This window comes from Bombus fervidus, chromosome 10 (genome assembly GCF_041682495.2).
Source record: "Bombus fervidus isolate BK054 chromosome 10, iyBomFerv1, whole genome shotgun sequence".
Classification (NCBI taxonomy): Eukaryota; Metazoa; Arthropoda; class Insecta; order Hymenoptera; family Apidae; genus Bombus; species Bombus fervidus.
In genome coordinates, this window is record NC_091526.1 from 13,496,187 (window position 1) to 13,518,848 (window position 22,662).

Genomic DNA, 22,662 nt, shown 5'->3' on the forward strand with positions numbered 1-22,662 from the left:
AAATTATCCTTTGATCATATCATAATTGCAGAGACATCTTGTACATATATCAAAACTTACGAACTTCCACCTGTTCCTCGTCGAGTGTGTTTAAGTTCTGAAGTTGGTGTAGCTAAAGTTTTTAGTTCTTCTAGTGTTATTTCGGTTAATCCACCTAATACTCCTTTCAAACTAGTAACTTCTTCAGAAGTGCTATAAAAACATATTTTTATTTGGTTTTAATAACACATATACTTGTAACATGTATTTTATGTTTCTTACAGCATATTTTGGTGATTATGCAGAAGAGAATATACCTCACTGATTTCAATCGCTTTTAAATATGTACATTGTTGGGAACACAGTTCTCTGCAACTTTTCCTTAAACATATAATTGCCGCTTGGCTTTAATTTGAGTTATTCATAAAACCACCTTTGGTACTTTTTATTTTTGGTTTGGGTTAGATTAATCTCTTTATCTCTGAGGTAGTTTATGGTTATCTTAATGTGCAGACTTGATGATATTCCATATGTGTTTATGGCTCTCACTAAATTAGCTAAACTAATTATACGTTAAATTCGTTTCTTACCTTCTTGCATTTACAAATTAAAATGTGATACGTATGAAGTTCATATTATGAATGCATCTTAGCAAGAACATATCTATAATATCATCATGTCCATACATAATGGTAAATCAACCTTAATCCAAAATAAAAAGTAGCAAAAGTATTTTTATGAATATCTCGAAAAACTAAATACAAGTGGTAGTTATATGTATAAGAAAAAGTTATTCAGCATGTTGATCTTAACAACATATTTGAAAAGTATTAAAATTGGTGAGGTATATCCTTTTCTTAAATGATCCTTAAACTGAGAAAAGAGACTTGTAAATTTAAATGATTCTATTAAATAATATATCAAATGATTGATTCTTAATGTAACAAATACATTTTTGTAATTATTACCCGGAAGGTAGTATGACATTATACTATTTTTGGAAAGATGAAAATACATTTAAAGATATAACTGAAAATAATATATCTATAAATTGGCGTACATACTCAGCAGATTTGTCGACTGACAACTCTCTATCTGGACTAGTTACTTCTACTTGTTTAGAAGTTGATGCACTAGCATATTGCATTGATCTTAATGTGCTTAATAAACTTCCTCTTCCATGTCCTGTTGTAGAACTGGATGGCATTTCAGTTGGATAGTACAGAGGAACATTATGTTGTGTTTGACTTGGACTTTCTGATGATGATTTTACAGCTGAATCTCCAGGTCTTTTTTCTTTCGCGAGCTTTAAGAGAGCAGCTCCTCTTCCTTTACCAGTTTCTTTTCCCTTATCTTCCATTTTTCATATATATACTGTAATATAATTTAATCTTGTTTTACACGAAGGTATCATAAATAAAAACATCAAAACAATTATGATAACTACATATAATAGTCTCCCATGAGAACTTCCACTATTGTGTTTTTTACTGTTCAATAATACAATAATAAAACATAAAAATGAGAAAATCGAAAATGTTAAAAAAAATTTCAGCGCAAGTTCCTTATGAGAATTCTTTTTTGAAGCATAAAGCTTTATGACACAGTAAAATATTGAATTTATATTCTCGTATATCGATTCATAATTTAATTAAGATATGAATAAAAGAAATGTATATTATATGAAATTTTTGTGGAAATTTAAATATACAAGAATACTCAAAAAATAAACACAATTACACGTAAATTAAATAAATACGGTACAAACTGTGAAAGCAAGACACGTGTAGCGAGAACAAAAATTGTTTAAAAAATAAATTTATTTAACATTCCGAATATTGTTTATATATCGATAACAGAAATAAATTTTTAATCCATATCGATTTTTATTTTTTATTATTTATTTTGTTATTAAACAACATTTAAGCTACTTCAAATAATTATTTATAAAGAATACGGGTACACATACATGTTTTATATACATATCATATTAATTTAAATTTAAAGTTTCAAGCAAAGTTTTGAAATATATCTATTCTTTTTCAATGTATTATTAAGATGCATGAAAGAATGATAAAGGAAAAGAAAACAAGATATAAAATGGATAGATAGATAGATAAAAATTTTACCTCTACTAAACAATATGAGTATATAACAAGATCCACGTATGAAAATGCTTTGAAAACTAATGTAAAACAGTACGTACTTGTCGCATGTTTTTCAATATTTGCCGCTACTTTTTATATACATATAATGATAGAGAGAAAATCTCTGGCAGTTAGAATGTGGTCACATGGTCACGGTCACGGTTGTTTTCATATAAACAGGTCTCACACTTACATACAGAAAAAGTACAGGAAAAACACTTGACATTCAATGCTTTTTTGTGTCCCACGTTTTGGGGGTCACCTGACTCCCCATATCGCTTCCATGTTACATGCGACATTATCGATTCAGCATAGTAGTGGGTTTAATTAAAACAGAATTTTCCTATGAAATTATAAGTATGATCAGAGAAGAAATTTTCAAAGAGGATGATATAGAATATGGAAGCTTGTGAAGGAAGTGTATAGAATCCTATACTTCGGCATTTGATTAGAAAGATAATTTCGTGCAGAACCTATTACATACTTAACATTTTCCGATTTTAATACGTCCCGATTGCATAAACAACTTTATTATTATTAACAACTCATTTTAGAAACTATTAAGTGAAACTATATTTTATTTTGGAACTATTAAAGGAATTAAAAGTCTAAAATTCTTAAACAACAATCTTTTTAATGCAAAAAAGTGCAAATTTTGCGATCTATAACTTCGATTTGTCTCTACTTGCTTAATGCCAATGGAAATAACGCACGAGAAATTTCGTAATGAAAAATAAAGGCCCGACGATAAATTATACAACCGTCTGGACTACGTGGAGGTGCAACTTACCTTTTAGTGGCTGTTGATATCATGGTTGATGACAAGCTCGCGTTCGCGACACCTCGGGTGTGAAATACGGGGGGGCGATAGAGGCAAAAATTCTTAAACATTCTATCGGTAAAACAGCAAGATGTCGGTAAGCTGATGTTACAAATATCACGTCCCATCAGTGATAAGATCACTAAGGAGTTGTTTGTAATAATTCCTATGTTCGCAGCAGAATATCGTAGATGGCGTAAGAAATATTCTAATTTTTTTGACAGGTCGGTATTTTATAACATGAGACACAAAGTTCCATTTAATGTCATGTCTATCCTGTCCTTCGTCGATCGTTATACTTATATTTATTATACAAATGTGCATGCGATATTAAACAAGAACACAAGAGGTATATATGCAGCGTTTTCTTTCTATTCCTATAGCGCTTTTTTAGCTCGCTCACATACTTTATCTTGATACCTCTGTGGCCGAGGTCGAGATCGATAATTTGATATGAGGTCAAGTTTTGTAGGTCATTTTATTAGCCAGTGTAGATTTGCTGACCTCACAGTAAGGACTGAGGACAAAATTTATCTGCTGGCGTCATTCGTATATCCAAACTGATAAGCTATTTTAGAGGCTAATTTAATGACAATTCCCAAGTCTTTTACATCATAGTTCAGACTTGTTTATATGATCATGATCTAGATCGTTTATATGACCGTGGTTGCGACCATTCGTTCTTAAAATTAACACTATGCGGCGTTTATCTCAAATGATTTGAAATTGAGAATACTCAACAATAGATGAAGATGAAACATTATTTAATACATCTAACGTAGCCTAATTTGACGCACTAATAGTAGCAAATAGAGAATGCAAATTTCAAAAGAAAAATTTAAGGAAAAATTGTAATTTATTTGTTGCAGTAGAGATATCGTTACACGAAAATTTGAGACACGAAATATATTATTTTAAAATACACCGTAAGACATTTTTTGTAATTGTTTCCTTTGATCATACTGTTTTACTTAAAAAAAAAGTTAGAAACTAATTTCTATTTGCTCTATGATTAATCCTAATTTTTTCGGCTTCTCTCTTCTTCTCTTTTAATTTCGGCAGTTAACAAACGTTTAAACTAATGTTTTGCACGTTCCTTGCTATCATGGTCCTCGTCTCTGTAATTCCTTCTTGCTTTTGGCACTTAGCATGAACAAAGACTGTTTGTAACGATAATACTCTCTGTGGCAACAAATGTGGCTTCGCAAATCTTGCCCAAAGACGAGCAGATATTTCTGCTAACAGTGGGAGGAGAATTGCGAAAAATCCGTAGGCTTCTTCGATTATTGATGGCACCGTAACCAGCGCGATTCATTCACTGCGACGAGATCACAAGTTAGCACAGGGAACGGTCGTTTTTGAATGTTTAATATTCTTAAAGAAGGCCCATTAAATATACAATAATAATTCTTGTTTGTTGATCCTAATAGTCAACGCCTAATTTATTCAAATGATCAATGCATTACAAGTCCGAAATTTTAGAGAAGAGAGTGTTACAATGTATAAAATTCTTACCTTGCTTATATATACTACCGATCGCACTTTATTTGGATTGAATTGGAAATATCGCACTAAGTGATATACCGTGTGCTTTCAACTTCTGACTAACGAGTAACGAACAATGAACGACTGGCTGTTTAGATTTACTTCTTGATGTTCACTCTTGTGGGATCTTATATTACAATTAGCTTATTTACAATAAATGGATTGTACAGATATTAATTAAACAGGAAACGATGGTTGTTTAACGTGAACTAAATACAACAACGTGCTATAATTAAGACAACTAGATAGTTAATTTGCAACTCTCGTCACCCGTGGATCCAACGCTCTCTCTCTTTCTCACGCGAACCACACTCTCTCGACAACGCTAGCAACAATCTCTCGACAATGTAGTTCGCACTCTCTGACTTCTCCACTGACACTGCCTGTTAATTCGTCTTTCTCCCTTAGCATCCCTTTGTCTTCTGTCTTAGCCCCACCACGCACGTGTCAACGCAACCGCTCGTAGCCAGGGTCACGTATGCCTTTTCTACGAAACTATTCGATCAAAGGACCGACCACACATCGATGGGCCTGTCGATACATCGGCTTTCTCGCGACATTCTTTATGGTTCAGCCGATATCTCTTAGGCTTCTTATCCACCATACTACACCGTTAAATAGTTTTCTGAAAAACTCCACTCAATTCTTAACTCTTAATTCAACTCGACTCCACTCAACTGAATCTCAATTTAACTAAACTCTTCGCTCAACTCGATATTAACTTCTCGACTAATTTTTCACTCAACTAAACTTTGCTCTAAGTGGCTACGCTTATTTATACTAAAACTATCATGGTATAATTATCACGTGACGGTTTATTCCATGGTAACGCGGAGTTTGGCACGTAATTATTTCTGCGAATGTTGCAGTCTTCGTTTTTGTTGACGTCCTTCCGAAGGTATTACAGTTTCTTCTTTAGAAGCCCTTGGCAGCTGCATTCCTCTCGCAGTGCTAGTTTCTGCTGATGATAAGTCGTACTCTCTTTGACACGTAGTTACCTTTGCTCACGTCGATACTTGATACTTTGCCGCGCTGCAGTTGCCTGTTTATCTTACTGGGTATTGCGATGGGGAGAGCGCGCGCAAGGCGGTGCGTGTCAACGGACGTCTCGGTTGTTCCTCGTTTCGATTTCGATATTCTTAGGGCAGGTTTTAATTTTCTCCAGTAATATTGTTGAGCATTTGTTTGTGGATTTATTGCGATATTAATTTTTTATTTCCCTTAAGCTTTCTGTTCCTAATTCCACTTGCCCAGAGTTATGGCTCTAGAGTTATATTCACGAGTTATGGCGTATTCCTTTTCCTGTTTCACGTTACAGCTCGTATGGAGCGCTAGACGTGACACATACGTCATCTTGATTTTACTTTCGAGTTTCCATCTCCCTTTTGTACACGTATAAAATTAATAATAGATGATCGTCGATGGGTAGGCGTATGGGATACGAGTATTAGTAGAAATAAGGAATTTTGTGCAATTAAATTTCAAAAATATTACAAATATAAAAATATAATTGAATAAAATACAAAATTTGTTTGAAAGGAGTCTAAGACAAACATACGATAACTATAACAGTAACACCAGTTACGCACCATTAGCATTAATAAAACTTTATTTATAATCGATATACATTGAGAATTGCTAAGTATATATATATATATTTTTTTTATATTATATATATATATATTTATTTATTTATAGTCAATTATTTACAGAAGTCAGGTTTTCGCATGATTAATTAAAATAGAATTATTACAATAAACTATAGAGTAAATCAAACAACAATGAATCGGACGCTTGAAGAATCCGACATGCTTCATTCTGTAAAACTGTGTGCACGACTTTACAAGTTCGATGGCAAGATGTCTCTTACAATTTAAGTTCACTGTACATCGTGCACGTTCAGGTGGACGCTTCGTACACACGTATCGTATTCGACTCTTACCTTTGTTAGGTATGGCACTTAACGCATTCGTGCGCGTCTCACGATGCCACGTTCGACTTCTAATCTTATCGAACGCGAGCTCGTGTGTATAGAGATTTCCCTAAATCGGACGCATGTTTAATTCATGCCAATAATCTTTTGGCCGACGTCTTGAAAATTCATACTTCTTGTTAGATAGTACGGTAAAAAGATAATCTTCTCTATGTTCGAATCTATGGATCATTCGATAGACTCGAAAAGTTTGGAAAAGCTAATTTTCAATAGCCTAATTATCGTATCACAGGCCAGTTTCGCTTTCTTTGATTCCTTGATGATCGATGTTATTTTAAACAATTATCTAAACATCACATAGTACCAGCTCGTTGAATAAATGCGAATGCCGATGGTCACGTTCTCCACCGATCTTCCAATTATCTTGCGATTCTCTCGATAAGAGCTGAAGCTTTTTCCAACATTTTTCTTTCTCAGAAATAACGATTTCTTTGAACAAATAAATTAAATATCGATTAAAAATCATTATCCCAGCCGGATAAGTCGTCAGGAGGAGGGGGATCTGAATCCGGAGGATACTCGTCAAAGTTCGTTGTATCGGTGGCACTTTGAACTCGTGGCATGATCGGAGGTTCAAGAGTTCTCGATCTGAGGCCTTCCCAGTTAAACCCATCGAACCATCTAAATAAGAAAATAGGATCGTTGATAAACAATAATTTCTCCCTTTTTCTTTTACACGCAATTAATTTCTTTTTACGCGACTAATGCAAATTTTGATACACCTACTTATGTTTTTGTATTTCGCTAATGCCACCTTTTTGGTATCCAAGACGCTCTGCAGGATTATCCCTTAAAATAAATAATTAATTTCACGATCTATCCGATAATCAATCGATGGATAGTAACGAGGATATATTAAATTAGTATTTTTCGTGTATAAATTATAGTTTAATTATTACCTGCACAACTTTTTAATCAATGCAGTTGCATTTCGTGTGATCGATCTAGGAAATTCTATAGCGTCGATTCCTTTTAAAATAATGTTATAAGTTTTCATTGGATCGCCTCCAGTGAATGGCGGTGTACCCGTGAGAAGTTCAAACATCAGTACACCAAGGGACCAGTAATCGGCACTGATATCGTGTCCTTTATTTAAAATAACTTCCGGTGCAACATACTCGGGTGTACCACAGAAAGTCCACGTTTTTCTTCCGTGATCCAAACGCTTGGCAAAACCAAAGTCAACCAGTTTTACGTATCTAAAAAATGTATTACGTCGATGTTACATTGCTATATCGCATCGCACGTACAGTGATACGCGTCGGAGGAAATTTTCTTTATCTCATCCTGTACGTTAGATGTACGTTAAAAATCATCTTACCCTTGACTATCGAGCAAAAGATTCTCCGGTTTGAGATCTCTGTATATAATGTTCCTAGAGTGAAGATAATCGAAAGCTTCGACGACACAAGCGGTGTAAAATCGTGTCGTACCGTCATCAAAATGACCTTTATCCCTTAGAACAGTCCAGAGTTCACCACCAAGGCAAGCTTCCATCAGCATATAAAGATATTTCCTGTCTTTGAACGTTTTGAACAGCTTCACGACAAAGTCGCAATCAGCTTCGCCCATAATTCTCTTCTCCGACATAATATGTTGCTGCTGTCGCGTTTCAACGATCTGGGCTTTCTTCATCTGTTTTAGAGCGAAGGATCTACTGCTGTCCCCGACTATTTGAACCAATTCGACTCTTCCGAAACCGCCTACGCCCAGAGTAGCCAGTGGTCGAAGATCTTGTAGCCTTAAATCTCTGAATTCCTCGTTCAACCTGTATCAAAGCGTTATTCGGATGATGGATTCGTTCGTTTTATATTTGTACGATCGTTAATTACACTAACTTTTCGCAGGTACGCTCTTGTCAGAAATTGAAATAATTGCCAACGAGTAATAAAAGAACAAGCGAAAATGTCTTTCTAGCCTGAAATATTACCTAATAGAGATCTTAACGTAATCAGAGTATTTTTAAGAGTAGCTTAAAATGCTCTTAAATTACATTAATAGGGTTTATTAACAACTAGTTAGTTTCTAATCTTTTTCATTTTTTCCGTGTTATGCGAGCCTCTATTCTAAGAGACGCGGCATTAATGCAAATTACTGGCACGTCTCGAAGAAAAAAAGCGAAACGTTAGCTTAATTGTCGAATCATTAGCACACACATGGTTGTACCGTAACGCGAAACTTACTCCGAGATAGCACGCTCTATTCTCCCATCCTAGGTAGCAAGCGTGAAACATAACATACAGATACACATAGACCAGCGATTTAACAGACGATTCACGATCATGATTATGGTCGTGTATAATTAACGTTGATGAGAGTTAACGCGGTTATTAGTAATAAAGCCACGTTTTACCGGCGTACGATCGGATTACGAACTGTAAGTTCATAAAGGCTCACCTTCTACGTTCCACGAGTTCGTCTTTATACCGCGTACGAATTTCGTCCAGCGACGAGATTAGCTGATTGAACGTTTCACGGTCTATCACCAAGCAACTCACTCCTTCCGGATCGTCAGCGATTATGTTGGCCGTTCTCAGATCGTCTCTGTGGAAACGTTTCGCATTAATATTCGTATTAAACGTTTCGTGATACCGTGGGATTATGACGAGACGAAAGTGCGACATATAGTATATCGACTACGTACATACTCTGGTAACGTCCTATATTTGGCAAGCAAAGAATAAAAATTACAAGTTTCAATCACCGTTTTAATATCCAACATCGTTCCCTTACAACGATTTAATTCCCCTATTTTATAATAATCTAATAAAATTTGAAACAATTACCCTTGAAGCGCTTTCTCGCCGAAGAAATCGCCTTTGCTTAACATCCTGATGTACTTTTCTTCCGGAGTGTCGGGTTGCTTTATCGTCACGCGAACTTGCCCTTTGCTTATTATGAAAAACGTGTCTCCTCTTGCTCCTTGTCTGATTATGTAATCCCCATTGTTGTAAAAAGTCTGTAAAATTACGTACACGATATGGAATAAACGAGAAACGAGAGAAACATCATCGAGAAGATATCGAAGCTTACCTCTTCCAATACGTCTGAAATTTTGATTAAAGTCTCCTCGGGCAAATTCTTGAAGATAGGAACGCTGAAACAAACAAAATCACGTCGTTCGTTAAGCGTGTCCTCGCCCTTCCACAATTATCGCGTGAAAATGATTTTTACCTCTTTAAGAAATCCGTGTATTCGGCCTGCCGCGAGAGGCCGGTTCTCATCATAATCGTTTGGAAGCATTGTCGATCGATGGCCCATAGCTGGCAATCTGTAGCCGCTGTTATCGTTGCTGTCCTCTTACAATTGTAAAGAATTGCCAGCTCACCGAGCACCTTGCCCGGTGCCAGAGTGCTCAAGTATTTCCCATCGCGAGACACTTCCACTTTACCCTCTGCAAACAGGATCGAATAATTAGTATTTGCTGAATCTGTCAAACATCCCTCGGTCATCATTTTCGTTCCACACAACGTACAGTAGTATCATCGAGCAGACTGTGATTTTTCCTGAGAACACAATTTTTTTTTTTTTTTTTTATCAAATTAAACGAAAGTAAAGACCAAACGAACATTTTTCGTTGCTTCGTCGAAAGAACAAAAGTTTCTCGACGTGTCTTTCCTAACGCGACCCAAAGATAAATTTCGACTAACAGCGCAGGCGATCGCGTTTCGACAAAGTTTTCCACCTGTCGCGGTTCACGCTAACAAACGTATCGGACGCTCGTTAAAGGAGACTTTCGTCCATCGGTTAATACAAAGATGACGCGGTTGTTGGCGCAAATATCGATTATTACAAAATTCGAGTAACACCTGCGTCGTTTGGATCACGCGGATGTACTTTTTATGAAATCTTAATTTTTCACATTCGTCGTAGTTGAAATTCGTATTTCATTTTTGTACATATTTAGCGTTACGCGCGAACAATTTAATTCACGCTTCTGGATAACTTAGAACGTCTAATATTTCAATCCCAAGTAACTCGATAGATGTAATTACGCTATCTCGAAAATCCTGCAATCCAGCGGACGCATGCTGTTGAAATCTTCGCAGCAGATAATCAAAAACACATTAGACGACTCGTCGAGCTTATGCTATATAACGCATACAAATCGTATTCTTCTATCATATGTAGAAACATTTAAGATACAATCATATCGACAGAGTCAGATTTTTCGAAATTCCTTTCATCGATCGTACTTTTATTCGATGACGAACCGCGCCGCTATCATCGAAGAAGCGGTTCCAATTGTATATCGATCTATTGTATATCACAATAAATTAGGGTAACAGTCGAGGGGTTAAATTACACTGTTCATTGTTGATAATTAATTTTTAGATAACGTTACACCGAGCTTCTTTAGAAACGCTTTATGATAATTGCGTGGCATTAAACCGCGTGAGTCGCTAAAAAATCGCGCACGACAAAAATCACAAGAAATCTTGAACGCGACGAAAAATCAGAAGCATCTTGTAAAACTGGTAATTTTGCGGTTGTCCGAATGGAGCAAATTGCGTCACGCGGCAGTGTGTAAAGATTGCCCTGTCTGCTATAGTAATCAACATTTTTCAGCGTGTCGACGCGAGTGTGGACCGGATGTAATGAACGTACGCAGTTATCTCAGACCCAATCCCTTAGCGTACAATGGGCCTATTCATAAAAGCATCCGGTACCTGTGCAGTTTTCTGTTCGCTTACCGTTAACGTGTGCATTGTATACTCGATTTCGCCCACGTTCTTGCTTCTCCGATTAGACTGTTTGTGCCGCTATTACCGACCGTAAACAATTCTTCCGAGCGCTATTCTGCAATTCGTCGTTTCTTTCTTTGCTCCACTCGGAGAACGTACAGCGGACGAAACTGCCGTCTACCTGGCGGAAGTTCCCTTATGCGGTTTAGTAATTTTTCACGTATTAGCAAAAGATACCGTCGACTTCTACATTTTTGTTACCGATACTCGGCGTGCAACTGGTGATTTTAGGCGTCGCTATCGCATCGCGTACGACAAAGCTGCGATTATTTTCTTCGTGCTAAGGTAAAAAAAAAACGTTGCGAAGAATGGGGTTTAAGACCATGCGAACTCGTACTATTCACTGGGAGGAGCGAAGAACGTTCGATCAACGTAAATCGTTTCGGCGTTCCATCGGATCGATATAGCGTGGATCGGTGAAAATCAGCAAATTGATTAACTAACGCTACGGTGGTTTGCATCGGAATTCCGAGAAACGCGTACTCGTACGTGACAATACTCTCTCTGTAAACGAATCGACTTCATCTCGACTCGTTAGATCCGCGTTTCTTTTCTAGGAAAAGCGCGAGCCGGCGCAGAAATAGATCGAGGAAGGGAGAGTAATTGTTAAATGAAAACGATTAGCCAATCATAGCTGACTATTGCCGCTATAAATATTCGTCACGAGTTGGTAATAATCGGTTGGCACGATGTAAACTTCAAGTTGAAATATCACCGATGGCTATGCGAAGAAAAAGATGAGAGAGATCTATGAACATGAACTCTTCCGTGATAAATGACATTTGGCCTTCTTTAGGTGCTGGGAAACGTCTAATTCGTTTCCTCCATTACTTTCTATATTTTCTATTCGTAGTAATCGTCTTTTCTCGTTAAGCGAGCTACTACTCAGCAGCGAAACCGATCGATTACGTTTTCTAAAAATTTCATCAATTTAATAGCAGAATCCATAAGCAAGCGTTTAACTTTATAATCAGTTTGATTTCCGTGTGATTTAAAACGACGATGATCGAAAGAAGCGAAATTGGTATCGTAAGGATATTGCTTCTATGGAAAGCTTCGCGAAGAAGGAAAGAAAGAAAGGAAAAAGCAGCTGTGTATCGTCGAATCAATTCGTTACAACGATTCACCTTTTATACGAACAATCGGAAAGATTTCTTTTAACGTTAAACGAATTTTTCAGATCACCGAGTTCAAAGTTTCTTTCTATACCTTGACAGAACGATCGGCTAGTATCTCCGTTTTCTCCGATCATCCGTCGCATAAAAGTCAGGTAGACACGTGAAAGCTTGGTTTTTGCGAAGCTCGACAAGAGCTTGGAGCATGTTTCTTAACGCGTAACTCGTTCCGCCACTCGGTATATCGTATATCTGTCGCGGAGGCGTGCTCTTCTCGATTAAACGAGGCCACACAGCCGCTTCTCCCAGTGCATGCATCTCTTCGCGTTGTCTCGTCTTTCGCGAAATGCTTGATTTACTGTTGCGCCGGCATAATTTAAACCGTCGAAGGTGATTCACTTTAGCAACGAAGGCGCAACGTTCGGCCTTTTAGACGAAGATGGCGAACAAACGAGAGAGAGAGAGAGAGAGAGAAAAGGATACGCATTCGGCTCGCTGCAGCAGATTTTCACGCGTGTTCCTCTTTTCTATTTCTGGCGCGTCTACAGCGCGTTCACGATTCGTTAGGACTGTACCGTAATTCGGTAATACGTAGATATTTTATCAAAGAGAGGGTTGAGAGAAGGGGATAGTCCACGGCCGTATTGTCCCGTGAACGTTGCTTTCACTTCCTCGCGTGCATATAACGTATCCTGTCAAGAACGAGCCGGTACAAAGAGACTTACGTTGCGAACCGGTTTCGAACCCATGCGATTCCCCGGGATAACCGGGCATTCTTCCACTCTTCTTTGCACTTTGCCAATCTATCAGTTTGGCTCGGTTCGCATCGAACGATTACGACTGCCGCTCGAAAGTTTCACTTTGGTTACTCTACCGGAGAACAGAACTTGAACCTTCAAATTGAGAAACGTACTCGTACGAATGGAGATTCGAAGTTTCCTACGATCCTACGCGACAGTGTTAACGCGTTCACCGTGACACGGGACATATAAGACCCCGTAACGAACCTTCCTCCGGGCTGCCGCCTCTTTTTTATGCAACTTTCGCCAATTTGCGAAACTGATATTATCGTCGTCTTTCCACATTTCTCAACGAAATAAACGCTAATTAAGTATTCGCAAGATAAAGTTACGTGACACGTAATAATAGCGAAAAATTCTACGGGACTCGTTTGCTCCTTAGAGGAAAAAATGTAACGACTCGTTGGTATTTGCCCCGTACCGCTAAGGATACTTTGTATCCTATGTATTAATTGGATTTAAATGAATTCGGATTAAAATAATTGCAATACGTTGTAACATGTTTGACAAGGTTTTCAAATGTGGAAGTGCGATACAAAACGTACGCCGAAATGAGCATAGAGTCCCGTATCGTGAAACAGAAAAGTCCTTAAAAGAATCCGTCGCAGTGAACGCATCAAGCTATCTACGACGATGACCTCATAGCGTGGATTAATCATTTTTATTTTTTCGTATTTCCGCATAGATTTAAAAATATTGTATCGTTTATGATTACAGGCGCGAACGAACGCTTCTCAAGGTGTCTTATCGCGATTTACTTATTTTCTCTGAATAGATTAACACGGTGGCGTCGTTACGAGGATTTTCTGCTTCAAAGTCTGTTCACACAGCGAAGCGGTAAACGAACGGAGAAAACGAGACCCCATGCACCTGAAGGTTAAACGTTCAGCCACGATGAAAGCCCGCGTCCCGATAAAAATTCCTCGCGTGACGGATACTCGAGAAAGTTATTTCCTCGTAAACTATAAATAACGATAGCGAAAAGCGTTTCAAAGGACAAGGTTTCGGAGCTGTGCCAACGCGAATTTCACCAGAACGTTCGTACTTGACATTAATATTCAACATCTCGAGGGACGATCGTAAAGTTTAATTTTTCCCACAGTTCTTTCAAATCTTCGCTGACCTCGTATTGCGTTTCGCTATATGTTTTCCAACGTATTACGTTATATTATCGTAAGAAGTAAATAAGGTATTTATCCAGGTGTTCGATAGAAGTCGCGTTACAGCACGATAGAGCGTCGGATTACCATACAGAAGGCAGAAAATACAAAAAAAAAGAAAAAAAGAAAAAAACGTGGGTTTCGAAAATGGGAAGCAGATTGAAAATCTAGGAACGCGCTAGCCCCTGCTACTTACTGCGCGTAATGCAATACGGTAACGCAATACGCTAATGCCTGAATAAGAACTTACTCGTTTACATAGGTTGCTCCATCTTGTAATCGAGGTTGTCCCTTATCTCTAATTCGTTATGCTATTCGCAAATACCATGTAAATTTAAATCCGGATATCTCTCATAGAAGACAAACACGGCGGTAACTTTGATTAATCGCCGAGTCCTTGTCCGAGGTTCGACAATGGCCCTAATTTCGAGCCATTTTTAATACGACAGGTATCGATGCCTGGAATTGTACGACGTTGATACAAATTGACAATTTCAAAATTGTTTCTCATAATTGGAAAAGTCTTGCTTTCAGGGATCATCGATTTCGTTATTCAATTAAACATAAAGGATTCTATGTCCCGATTAGTCGAAGCCATTTCAGAATGAATTACGTCGCGACTTGGGTAAATTATCGAGGAGGAAAAGTAGCGGAAAATAAGCGCGAAGTCGTTGCTTGTAACTAAACTTAGGCTCGACGAGATCAACGCGGCTCTTACGAGTTGAACGTTTGAAAGATGCGAGTGAGCGACAACTCTTAACGAGTGTGACAGTTTTAAAAGCAGGATCGCTGTCGTGCACGGTTTGCACGCATTTGCCGTCGCGTTTCGTAATTTTCTGACACCATTGCGTTCCTCCAAGACCCGTGGTTAGCTCTTTCGCCTCGGTTTTACGAGTCTTGACCTCCGTCCTAGGAATTCTCGTCCGATATTAACGCAGATCTCACGTAACTCGTCTCGATGCTTCGACGTTACTCCTTTCCGACAGCTCTTTTAAACATCCATCCGAGCAAACGACACATCGGGCTAGCGAATCATTATTTGGAAAATGTTAGAAGTTAACCGGATAGAATTCGAGATCTTTGGAATATCGAACGAGTTGATAAAATTCGCAGAACTTGGAAACGGACGACGATGCTTTGCCGCTCGCTACGAAACAGGATAAAGTTTGGAAAGTGAACATAATTACGTGACTAACGGAATAACTTTACCTGGTCACGAATTCTCGATTACGAAAGGAAAAAGGAATGAAATTCCGCCGGGTTCTCGGTACATGTACGTGACATTTGTAATGACATTTATATACACGCGTTATCCGCGAAACGTTGTATAACCTTCGACCATCGCGAAAAACAAGAAGCGATTGATTTAGAATAGCGAGGCAATCTCGATGTAGATAGATCATCTTGATGGATGATAGAACGTAAACCTCGAATGGCAGACGGTATAAAACGAGATCTTTTGTTGGAAAAGTAATTTGAGCAGCGATACTTTTAACCAAAACATTGATCAACGATAGTTTTTGAAAAATATTCTACAACTTCCTGAAATTACGCTCTACGGCTTTCAACAACGATCGACGAGCAAATTAAGCAACTGATCTGTTATATATTTCTCCAGATACGATTTCTATTGTCTTGTTGCTTCGTATGATAGACTTTTATCGATTCAAATAGCAAGTCCATTCAACTTGCTACATAGTTTTGAAATATTACGAGAAAACAAAATACTAGCAATAAAGAGCATAGACCTATTATATGAATAGCAAAATGAATTATATCCAATATGAATAGCAAATAAAGGAAGTCTGTAATTGGAAGTGATTAATACGCGTCAGTTTTATTAGAAACCTTACCGTGCAAACAGATACGACGTTTCCTTTCTCCTACGAAAAGTAAGAATAAATTAAATTCTGCTTTTGTACAAGAAGCATCTCTTCTTCTCTCGTCTCTAAAATCATAAAATTCCTTTCTCAATTAAGCCGAAACAACGTTCTGTCATTGATTTCGCGACTCTCTCTTCCAACTTGAATAGTTTAGTGTTGAAATCTAGTGCGAGTGTATTTTGCCATAATGTTTGCAAAACGAGCGATGAATCAGACATCGAGCTTTTTGTTCTGAATCCGAGAGAGGCGAGCTCGTGCCTCGCAACGTTAAAAATTCGACTCGAATCGTAATTTTTTAAACGGATACGCCGGCATCGCCAACGTATTTCCGTTTGGATCGCGTACACGGTTAAATAGAGTCTTTAACGTGACTGATAATTATAAAGCGTCTTGCGCAATTTCAATAGAAAGTTACGCTCTTGTTTCGCTAGCTGAACCTATGGTTAATCGGAGTAGTAAAATTCGATTAGATCGCTGCTTTCTACGGTATGTAGACGTATTCGTTCGTACTATACTACGTGTATTCGGTTGTAGTAGAATCTATCTATAGTAGAATCAAGGTAGAATCGTTCGTGTGGAAATAGAACGTGTACGTACATTATCGCGAATAATTTATTACCAACTCTTTCTTTCTATTTAAACAAATTAAGTCTCCGCTCTACGACGGACAATTTAGTAAAAAGATACCTCTCGTTGTACTTTGGATAAATTCGAGGATATATCGGCAATCACCAAGTGTAGCGCGAAGGAATTGTTCGAACGCGTCTCAGGTATTCGCAGATGCTTCGCGAGAGACGAAGAAAAGAAACCACCCGCTATAGCTGACCCGCCAGAGACCTCGAACGAGAGAAGCTAACAGAAGAAAGAAGAAGATAATTCTTCTTCGAGGTCTGCCCGTGGTTTATGTTCTATTCGCATATAGGTACGATGAACGCAAGGCGCGAGACTTCTACCGGATGTTCCACGGAGAATACGATCGTTATAATTAAAATTGACTCGAAGAAAGATTATTTTATTAACAACGGACAGCGTTTGACGTTCCTTAGACGGATGGTTTATGAGATTGATAATCATCGTACGTACACAGTTTCAAAATGACTCGTTCATAATCTGCGCAGCAGTGGTTCTTTAAACTTTCTGCTTCGACTTACGACGAACCGTGTCGAATGGTTTCTGTTTTGAAATTCGACGTTACCACTCGACTCTCAGTGGTACCGATTCGTCCTTTGAAATATTGCAACGCTTAATGGCTTCGTTGGACCGAGAAACTTTCTCGCAATTTCTGCCAAAGTCAATTCCACGAACGAACTCCGTTTCATAGTAAACCACCGTCGTCTCCTCGTCGTAAAGTCGTTTGTTTTAAGAATCAACCATCGATCGCGCACTTGGATACGACGAAGTCGAACATCGTGCAAGAAACGATCGGTTCCGTTTCTTGTAGACTGTTACACGTTTTATCGAAACAAATATGCTCTTACCACAAGGTGTATCGATACTTTCGTGTATGGCTGTATACATCGGGTAGCGCAGAGTTTTAAAGAGTACACCGTGTGTGTACAAACCCGCGACAAGCCACCTAGCATGACGATATAACAGGACAAAAAGTTTACGCCTCGCATACGATATCCCCGTCGAAAGGTTTTATTCGAAAGCCGCGTAACTGAATTCCCGCTTACTTGGTCTAGCGGTGTCTTATCGTCGGTCCAACCCGACGATCTCGTTTCTTCGACCCGTAGCGGATAACGACAAAGCGGTTCGTTGGGAAAATGCATGGTTCGAGCGTCGACCAGCCAGCTTTTACGTCAATGCTCGCCGGGAACCTTGACTAGCCAGTTTGCAAAAGCGGATCGCTGTCTCTAACGTTTCTTTCCTCATTATCGGTATATAGGTTTCTCTTTTTTCGTGCCTGTTTGTTAAACTAGGTCAATGGATTCGTTCTTCTAGCGACATCGAACGCGTCGCTAGCGAGGATGGCTCTGATATATCGTCAAGGACGCGAGGCGACTTTTTTGGAGCGGATTCCTTACGGTTTGCCTCTGAACGTGTTCGTTGTACGTTGCTTTCAGAGGAGAATTTTGTGGGACGATGGTGCGAGATTGTCTGAGAAAGATTGTTTCGACGAAAGAGTTAGAGAGACTAACGTGGGATTTAGTCGAGGAGACGAGAGTTATAGGATTATTCGTAGGATAGTATGATAGGAAATTTGGGATTTCAAAGAAGAAGAAGAACCGAAACGAGACTGTTTATGTACGCGTATGGTCGATAAGACACTGGGATATTTCTTTAGAAGATATTTGCCGTAGAAGCTGGATATATTACTAGAGTGCTGGTAGAGCAGAGAATGCTGTTAGGAGAAATGGTCCTTATCACCGTACCGCCTCCAGGCGCGCGTGTAAGGAACCCTTGCATTGTTCGCCATGAGTCATCGGTATATTTTTCGACTTTGCGAGATACCAGAACTTATTTCTCGCGTGCTGTATCCTTATAAGATTCGCACGGCTTTACTCGAGCAAGATCGAGCAAGAAAAAGGGAATTGCCAAATTAATAATAGTTGGATTTATTAAGATTCCTCGAGCAAGTCCGTAATACGCGATTCGTCGGTGAAAAGTCCCGTTTATTTCCGCGAGTCATTCGGAAATTCCGATTCGACGGGTTATTTCGTTCGCGTAAGTGTCAGATTAGAGCGCGTAGCGTGAAAGAAATTCTTCTTTCGCTTTTCAAAGCGCGTTTATTAACAAACGCGTATTACATTCGCGTAAAAGAAAATTATGATAAACATACGCAATTACTATTATATAAATTGTTATTGCTTGGCAGTTTACCTAAACCTATCCAAACTATCGGCAAAAGACAAAAACTTGAGCTAAGCGTTACTTTATCCAATCGCCGCAAGACGTACAATTCTAAGTAGAATCTACCGTAGTGGTACAGACAGTTCTTTGCGAATATCTCGGAGACTAAGAAAAGCGGTTGTTCAAAGCGTTGAGTTTTACGGTATATTCAAAGATCATAAACGTTTAATCATTCGTCGCGATAAAAAGCTTGCTTCTCTGACCAGATCACGAAGCGGAATGACTCGAATCACGTGGAATCTCGGACGACAGCTGTTCATCGGTCCAGCACGAATTTCCTGCGATTACTTTGAAACCAAATCCCTCGGAATTTAGAGTGTCCAGTACCCACATGTTGTCAGCCAGTTTGGGAGCAAATTGAGCTCGATTTCGTGTGAATAGGTGCACAACCCGTTTCGAAACTCGCTCGGTTTCTCCTTTTAACTCGATTCAATATTACGAGCCATTTTAATTAATAACGAGGCAAAATTCATAAAGAATTAGGCGAGTGTATAAATAATTACCGTCCATGGAGGTTGTACTTTTAAATAATGGTGTCACTCGCGTAACACTGAACTGCCTGTATTACGAATACAATCCTTGAGAAAATTCAGCATTGATGACAGCGCAAGTAGGTTCCAAGGTTCTGTCGTTTAGGTTTACGCGATTACGCTATATTTTTCCCACTATGTATTCTCGACATCTTCCAGTTGATCTTTTAAATATAATTCCGTCGTCAACTTACTCGATATATCAACAGAGAAAGAAACGCTCTAAAGGGATTTATATAAAGAGGGCAGACGCCGAGAAAGATTAATCACGAGATGAAAATAAGCGGAACGCGTCCTTAGATGAAATTTAAAAAAGTTAGGAGATACGATCAAAACGGGTTTTATGATTATTTTAGAAGCAAAAGCCAAAAATTGAGATCATAGGTGGGTATAAAAATAATTCTCGACTCGTCGGTTACAACCAAACACTCTGCCTCTGTTTAAAATCGCCTTCACTTTTGACCTCGGTGGACTTTTTTCTCCACCATATGTTGTAAGTATATTTTATAGATCGAGATAAAAAAAGACGTCAAATATGTGTTATTGGCAGAATCGTTAACGAGTTATGGAAAGTTATGGAAAGAAAAGCGTGCGTTACTACGATAACGAAGTATCAATAGATGAAATATATTTACATCTAGTAGCAGTCAGAAGCTGTATGTACTTATACGACTTCAACTACGACTTCGTTTCAAAATATTTCATATTCCTGCCAATACAAGACTGATAACAGCAAAGAATAGAATTATTGTTTGAAACTGGTGTCGTAGGAATACCTTTTGACTACTACTACATGTAAATATTTCTGATCTATTCATACTTTATCTATTCATTTATTCATATCGATCTTTTTGGTGTAGCCGAGAGGTGCCACGAAACACATAACTTCCTTTAGCGTGCATTTCTGATACTATCACAATAGATATTTAAAATATAGTTCCAGAAATAGACAGTTCACTGGCCTTCGATAAATACATATCGCAAGCTCATCGATAATAACAGAAAGCTTCCTATATTTTCATTCAAGAGTTGTTAAGTCGTTCGATTCGAGACTACAATCGAGCGTATTATAAAATAATGTGAAAACGAAGAAAATAATCGATGGAACTTGCCTGTTAAATATTCTCGTCTCGATCGAACACAGACATTTTTAACGATATAACAGCGTAACAGTTGGTACATAACGTTATCTCATAAAACGACACAGAAAGTCAGAGAAAACGTTACTTTTACATCAGACGAACGTCAACCGCGGATTACTATTCTGTTGCGAGTGAGAATGTAGCGAAGTTTACGTCTGATGACTAGGCACTACTGTTGCCATAAACAGGAAAATAACTCGCGTGTGTAAAGCGTTCAGAATTTTGGCACCTCTCTTCTACAACTATTTAATAATGACATTGTTGTTCTTATTTTGACTTATAAAACATTAACAACGGTGTACTGACGGTATATGGCTGGGGAAAACTGCGACAACCTGTACATGGTATATTGACCTATGCTCAAATATCAAATACCAAACTCTTCTTCTGTATAAAACACGTTAGATACTTGTTTCCTTAAATAGGCGGCTATATAACACCGGGTATTCTTGAGCGAAAGATACCAGTTTTCCAGGTAGTTTTATTGACGGAGGTCACCGGAAAATCTAGGTCGAAAGATCCTCTGTGTAATCTTTTTTCTATGGGTGTAGATAGTCTCTCGTAATCGGGCCAAAAAGCCATAGTTTTAAAATGGTAGAAGATCGATGAAAATTTGATTAGCAAAGATCAAATTAGAAGCGATTTCGGATGCTTGAAAAATTTCTTGAAAGCTGTTTTTTATCCACGTGTATCTACGCAGGGATATTAGTATACAGCGAAATTGATTAATCTTGTTTTCTTCTCTACTAATTTCGATGAAAATCACTCGGACAGAAAATCATTTACAATGTAACAACTCAGAATACATTAACACGAATCGTTCAGTTTCTAGCTCGTTGAGTTTCTTTTCAAATACATTATGAAAAATCTCGCTAATCCCGTAAGACTAATTAAAGGCGAATAGCGATAAGGTATGGCAAATGGGCTGGTAAATATTAACTAATTTAGTTGAATAAAATATGGCACGATAACTCCTCGATGAACAAGTTACATAACTCGAACATATACCGATCTAAAAACGAATAATAATTTATAACAGTCGGTTTAACGTATCGTAACGCATCGCACTTTACAATCTCACTCGCTTTGTTGAACTTGAAATCAAAGATTCGCCGGACATTTAAATTGGCTGAAAATTCTTCAGATTTCTAGATCGAAAGAGATTTTGAAAACAGAATTGGATCTTCATAGTTGAAAAACTTGCTGTTAAGCTTGGTTAAGCCTTTAATTAGTTCTTCTCTGTAAGTAGGGCACTATGTTTCACGGGACTTTCTTCCTTTCATTGTCGATCGATCGACGAAAAACGTTAAGATCAGCAGTCGCAACGAGAATCGTTGATCGTGGAGCGAACTCATCGTGATTAATCCAGGCAGCGGTATCGAACGTTTGCAATTAGAACTCCAGTTTGCAGCAAGAACGTGGGAAACACGGAAACACGAAATAGTGGTGCAATTAATGCCTCGCGTTGATTACCGTGTACGATCGTTGAATCGGTTAAGCTGATTAACGAACGACGCGTTTTAACACCTAGACTACCAAAGTAAAACAAATTCTAAAACGATACGCGGTCGAGGAGCGTGAAAGTTGCAACACGATCAGCATCGTATGAATAACAGATGAAACTCTCTCGAGTCGAAATAAAAACAGCAAGCCGCGCTAAACTGCACGATAAGATGGCTTCTCCCATAAAATACAGTCAACGAGGAAACCGTGCTAACGAGTAACCGCGTTCCGTGCTCCAGAAACTAGGGGATTAAATCTGGTCGTGATTTTTGTCTCTACTCGCGTTCCTATACGATGGAAGTCGAGCCAAGAAAATATATCCTAAACCTAATGTTATTCGGAAAAGTGTTTCGAATAAAACTTATTTTGTTTCGGTTGGGATATCTCGCGAAGGCCATAAATCTTATGTAGGTGAATGTGCCTTTGAGATTTCAAGGTGGTCTTTGC

The 22,662-nt window shown here is 38.3% G+C and overlaps 2 protein-coding genes across 9 annotated transcripts in view; both read right to left on the reverse strand.

Moving 5' to 3' along the window:
* Window positions 1-197: 197 nt before the first annotated feature.
* Window positions 198-4,756, reverse strand: LOC139991676 (uncharacterized). Of its 5 annotated transcripts, none has more exons than XM_074111929.1 (3): window positions 2,917-3,703; window positions 2,109-2,469; window positions 198-1,353 (listed from the first exon to the last, which is right to left on the reverse strand). In XM_074111929.1, the coding sequence occupies exon 3, from the start codon at window positions 1,337-1,339 to the stop codon at window positions 971-973; it is 369 nt and encodes a 122-aa protein (XP_073968030.1). In that variant the 5' UTR covers window positions 1,340-1,353; window positions 2,109-2,469; window positions 2,917-3,703; the 3' UTR covers window positions 198-970. The 5 variants fall into 5 exon arrangements, with proteins under 5 accessions (XP_073968030.1, XP_073968029.1, XP_073968027.1 ...); XM_074111928.1 differs by having other exon boundaries at window positions 2,186-2,469; window positions 2,840-3,703; XM_074111926.1 differs by having other exon boundaries at window positions 2,840-3,703.
* A 1,326-nt stretch (window positions 4,757-6,082) lies between these two features.
* For (cGMP-dependent protein kinase for) overlaps window positions 6,083-22,662 on the reverse strand; it is a 114,053-nt gene continuing 97,473 nt past the window's right edge. For all 4 annotated transcript variants that reach the window (XM_072011629.1, XM_072011626.1, XM_072011627.1 and 1 more), the window contains 8 exons: window positions 9,659-9,878; window positions 9,518-9,581; window positions 9,271-9,443; window positions 8,882-9,028; window positions 7,806-8,252; window positions 7,384-7,683; window positions 7,211-7,273; window positions 6,083-7,105 (listed from right to left, as the gene is read on the reverse strand). In XM_072011629.1, the coding sequence (XP_071867730.1) occupies window positions 6,940-7,105; window positions 7,211-7,273; window positions 7,384-7,683; window positions 7,806-8,252; window positions 8,882-9,028; window positions 9,271-9,443; window positions 9,518-9,581; window positions 9,659-9,878 (1,580 nt within the window). In that variant the 3' untranslated portion in view covers window positions 6,083-6,939. The remainder of the gene's footprint in view (window positions 7,106-7,210; window positions 7,274-7,383; window positions 7,684-7,805; window positions 8,253-8,881; window positions 9,029-9,270; window positions 9,444-9,517; window positions 9,582-9,658; window positions 9,879-22,662) is intronic.

Bases quoted from the DNA above. Each gene is read 5' to 3' on its own strand.
- LOC139991676 (XM_074111930.1), bottom strand. From the start codon at position 1,339: ATGGAAGATAAGGGAAAAGAAACTGGTAAAGGAAGAGGAGCTGCTCTC.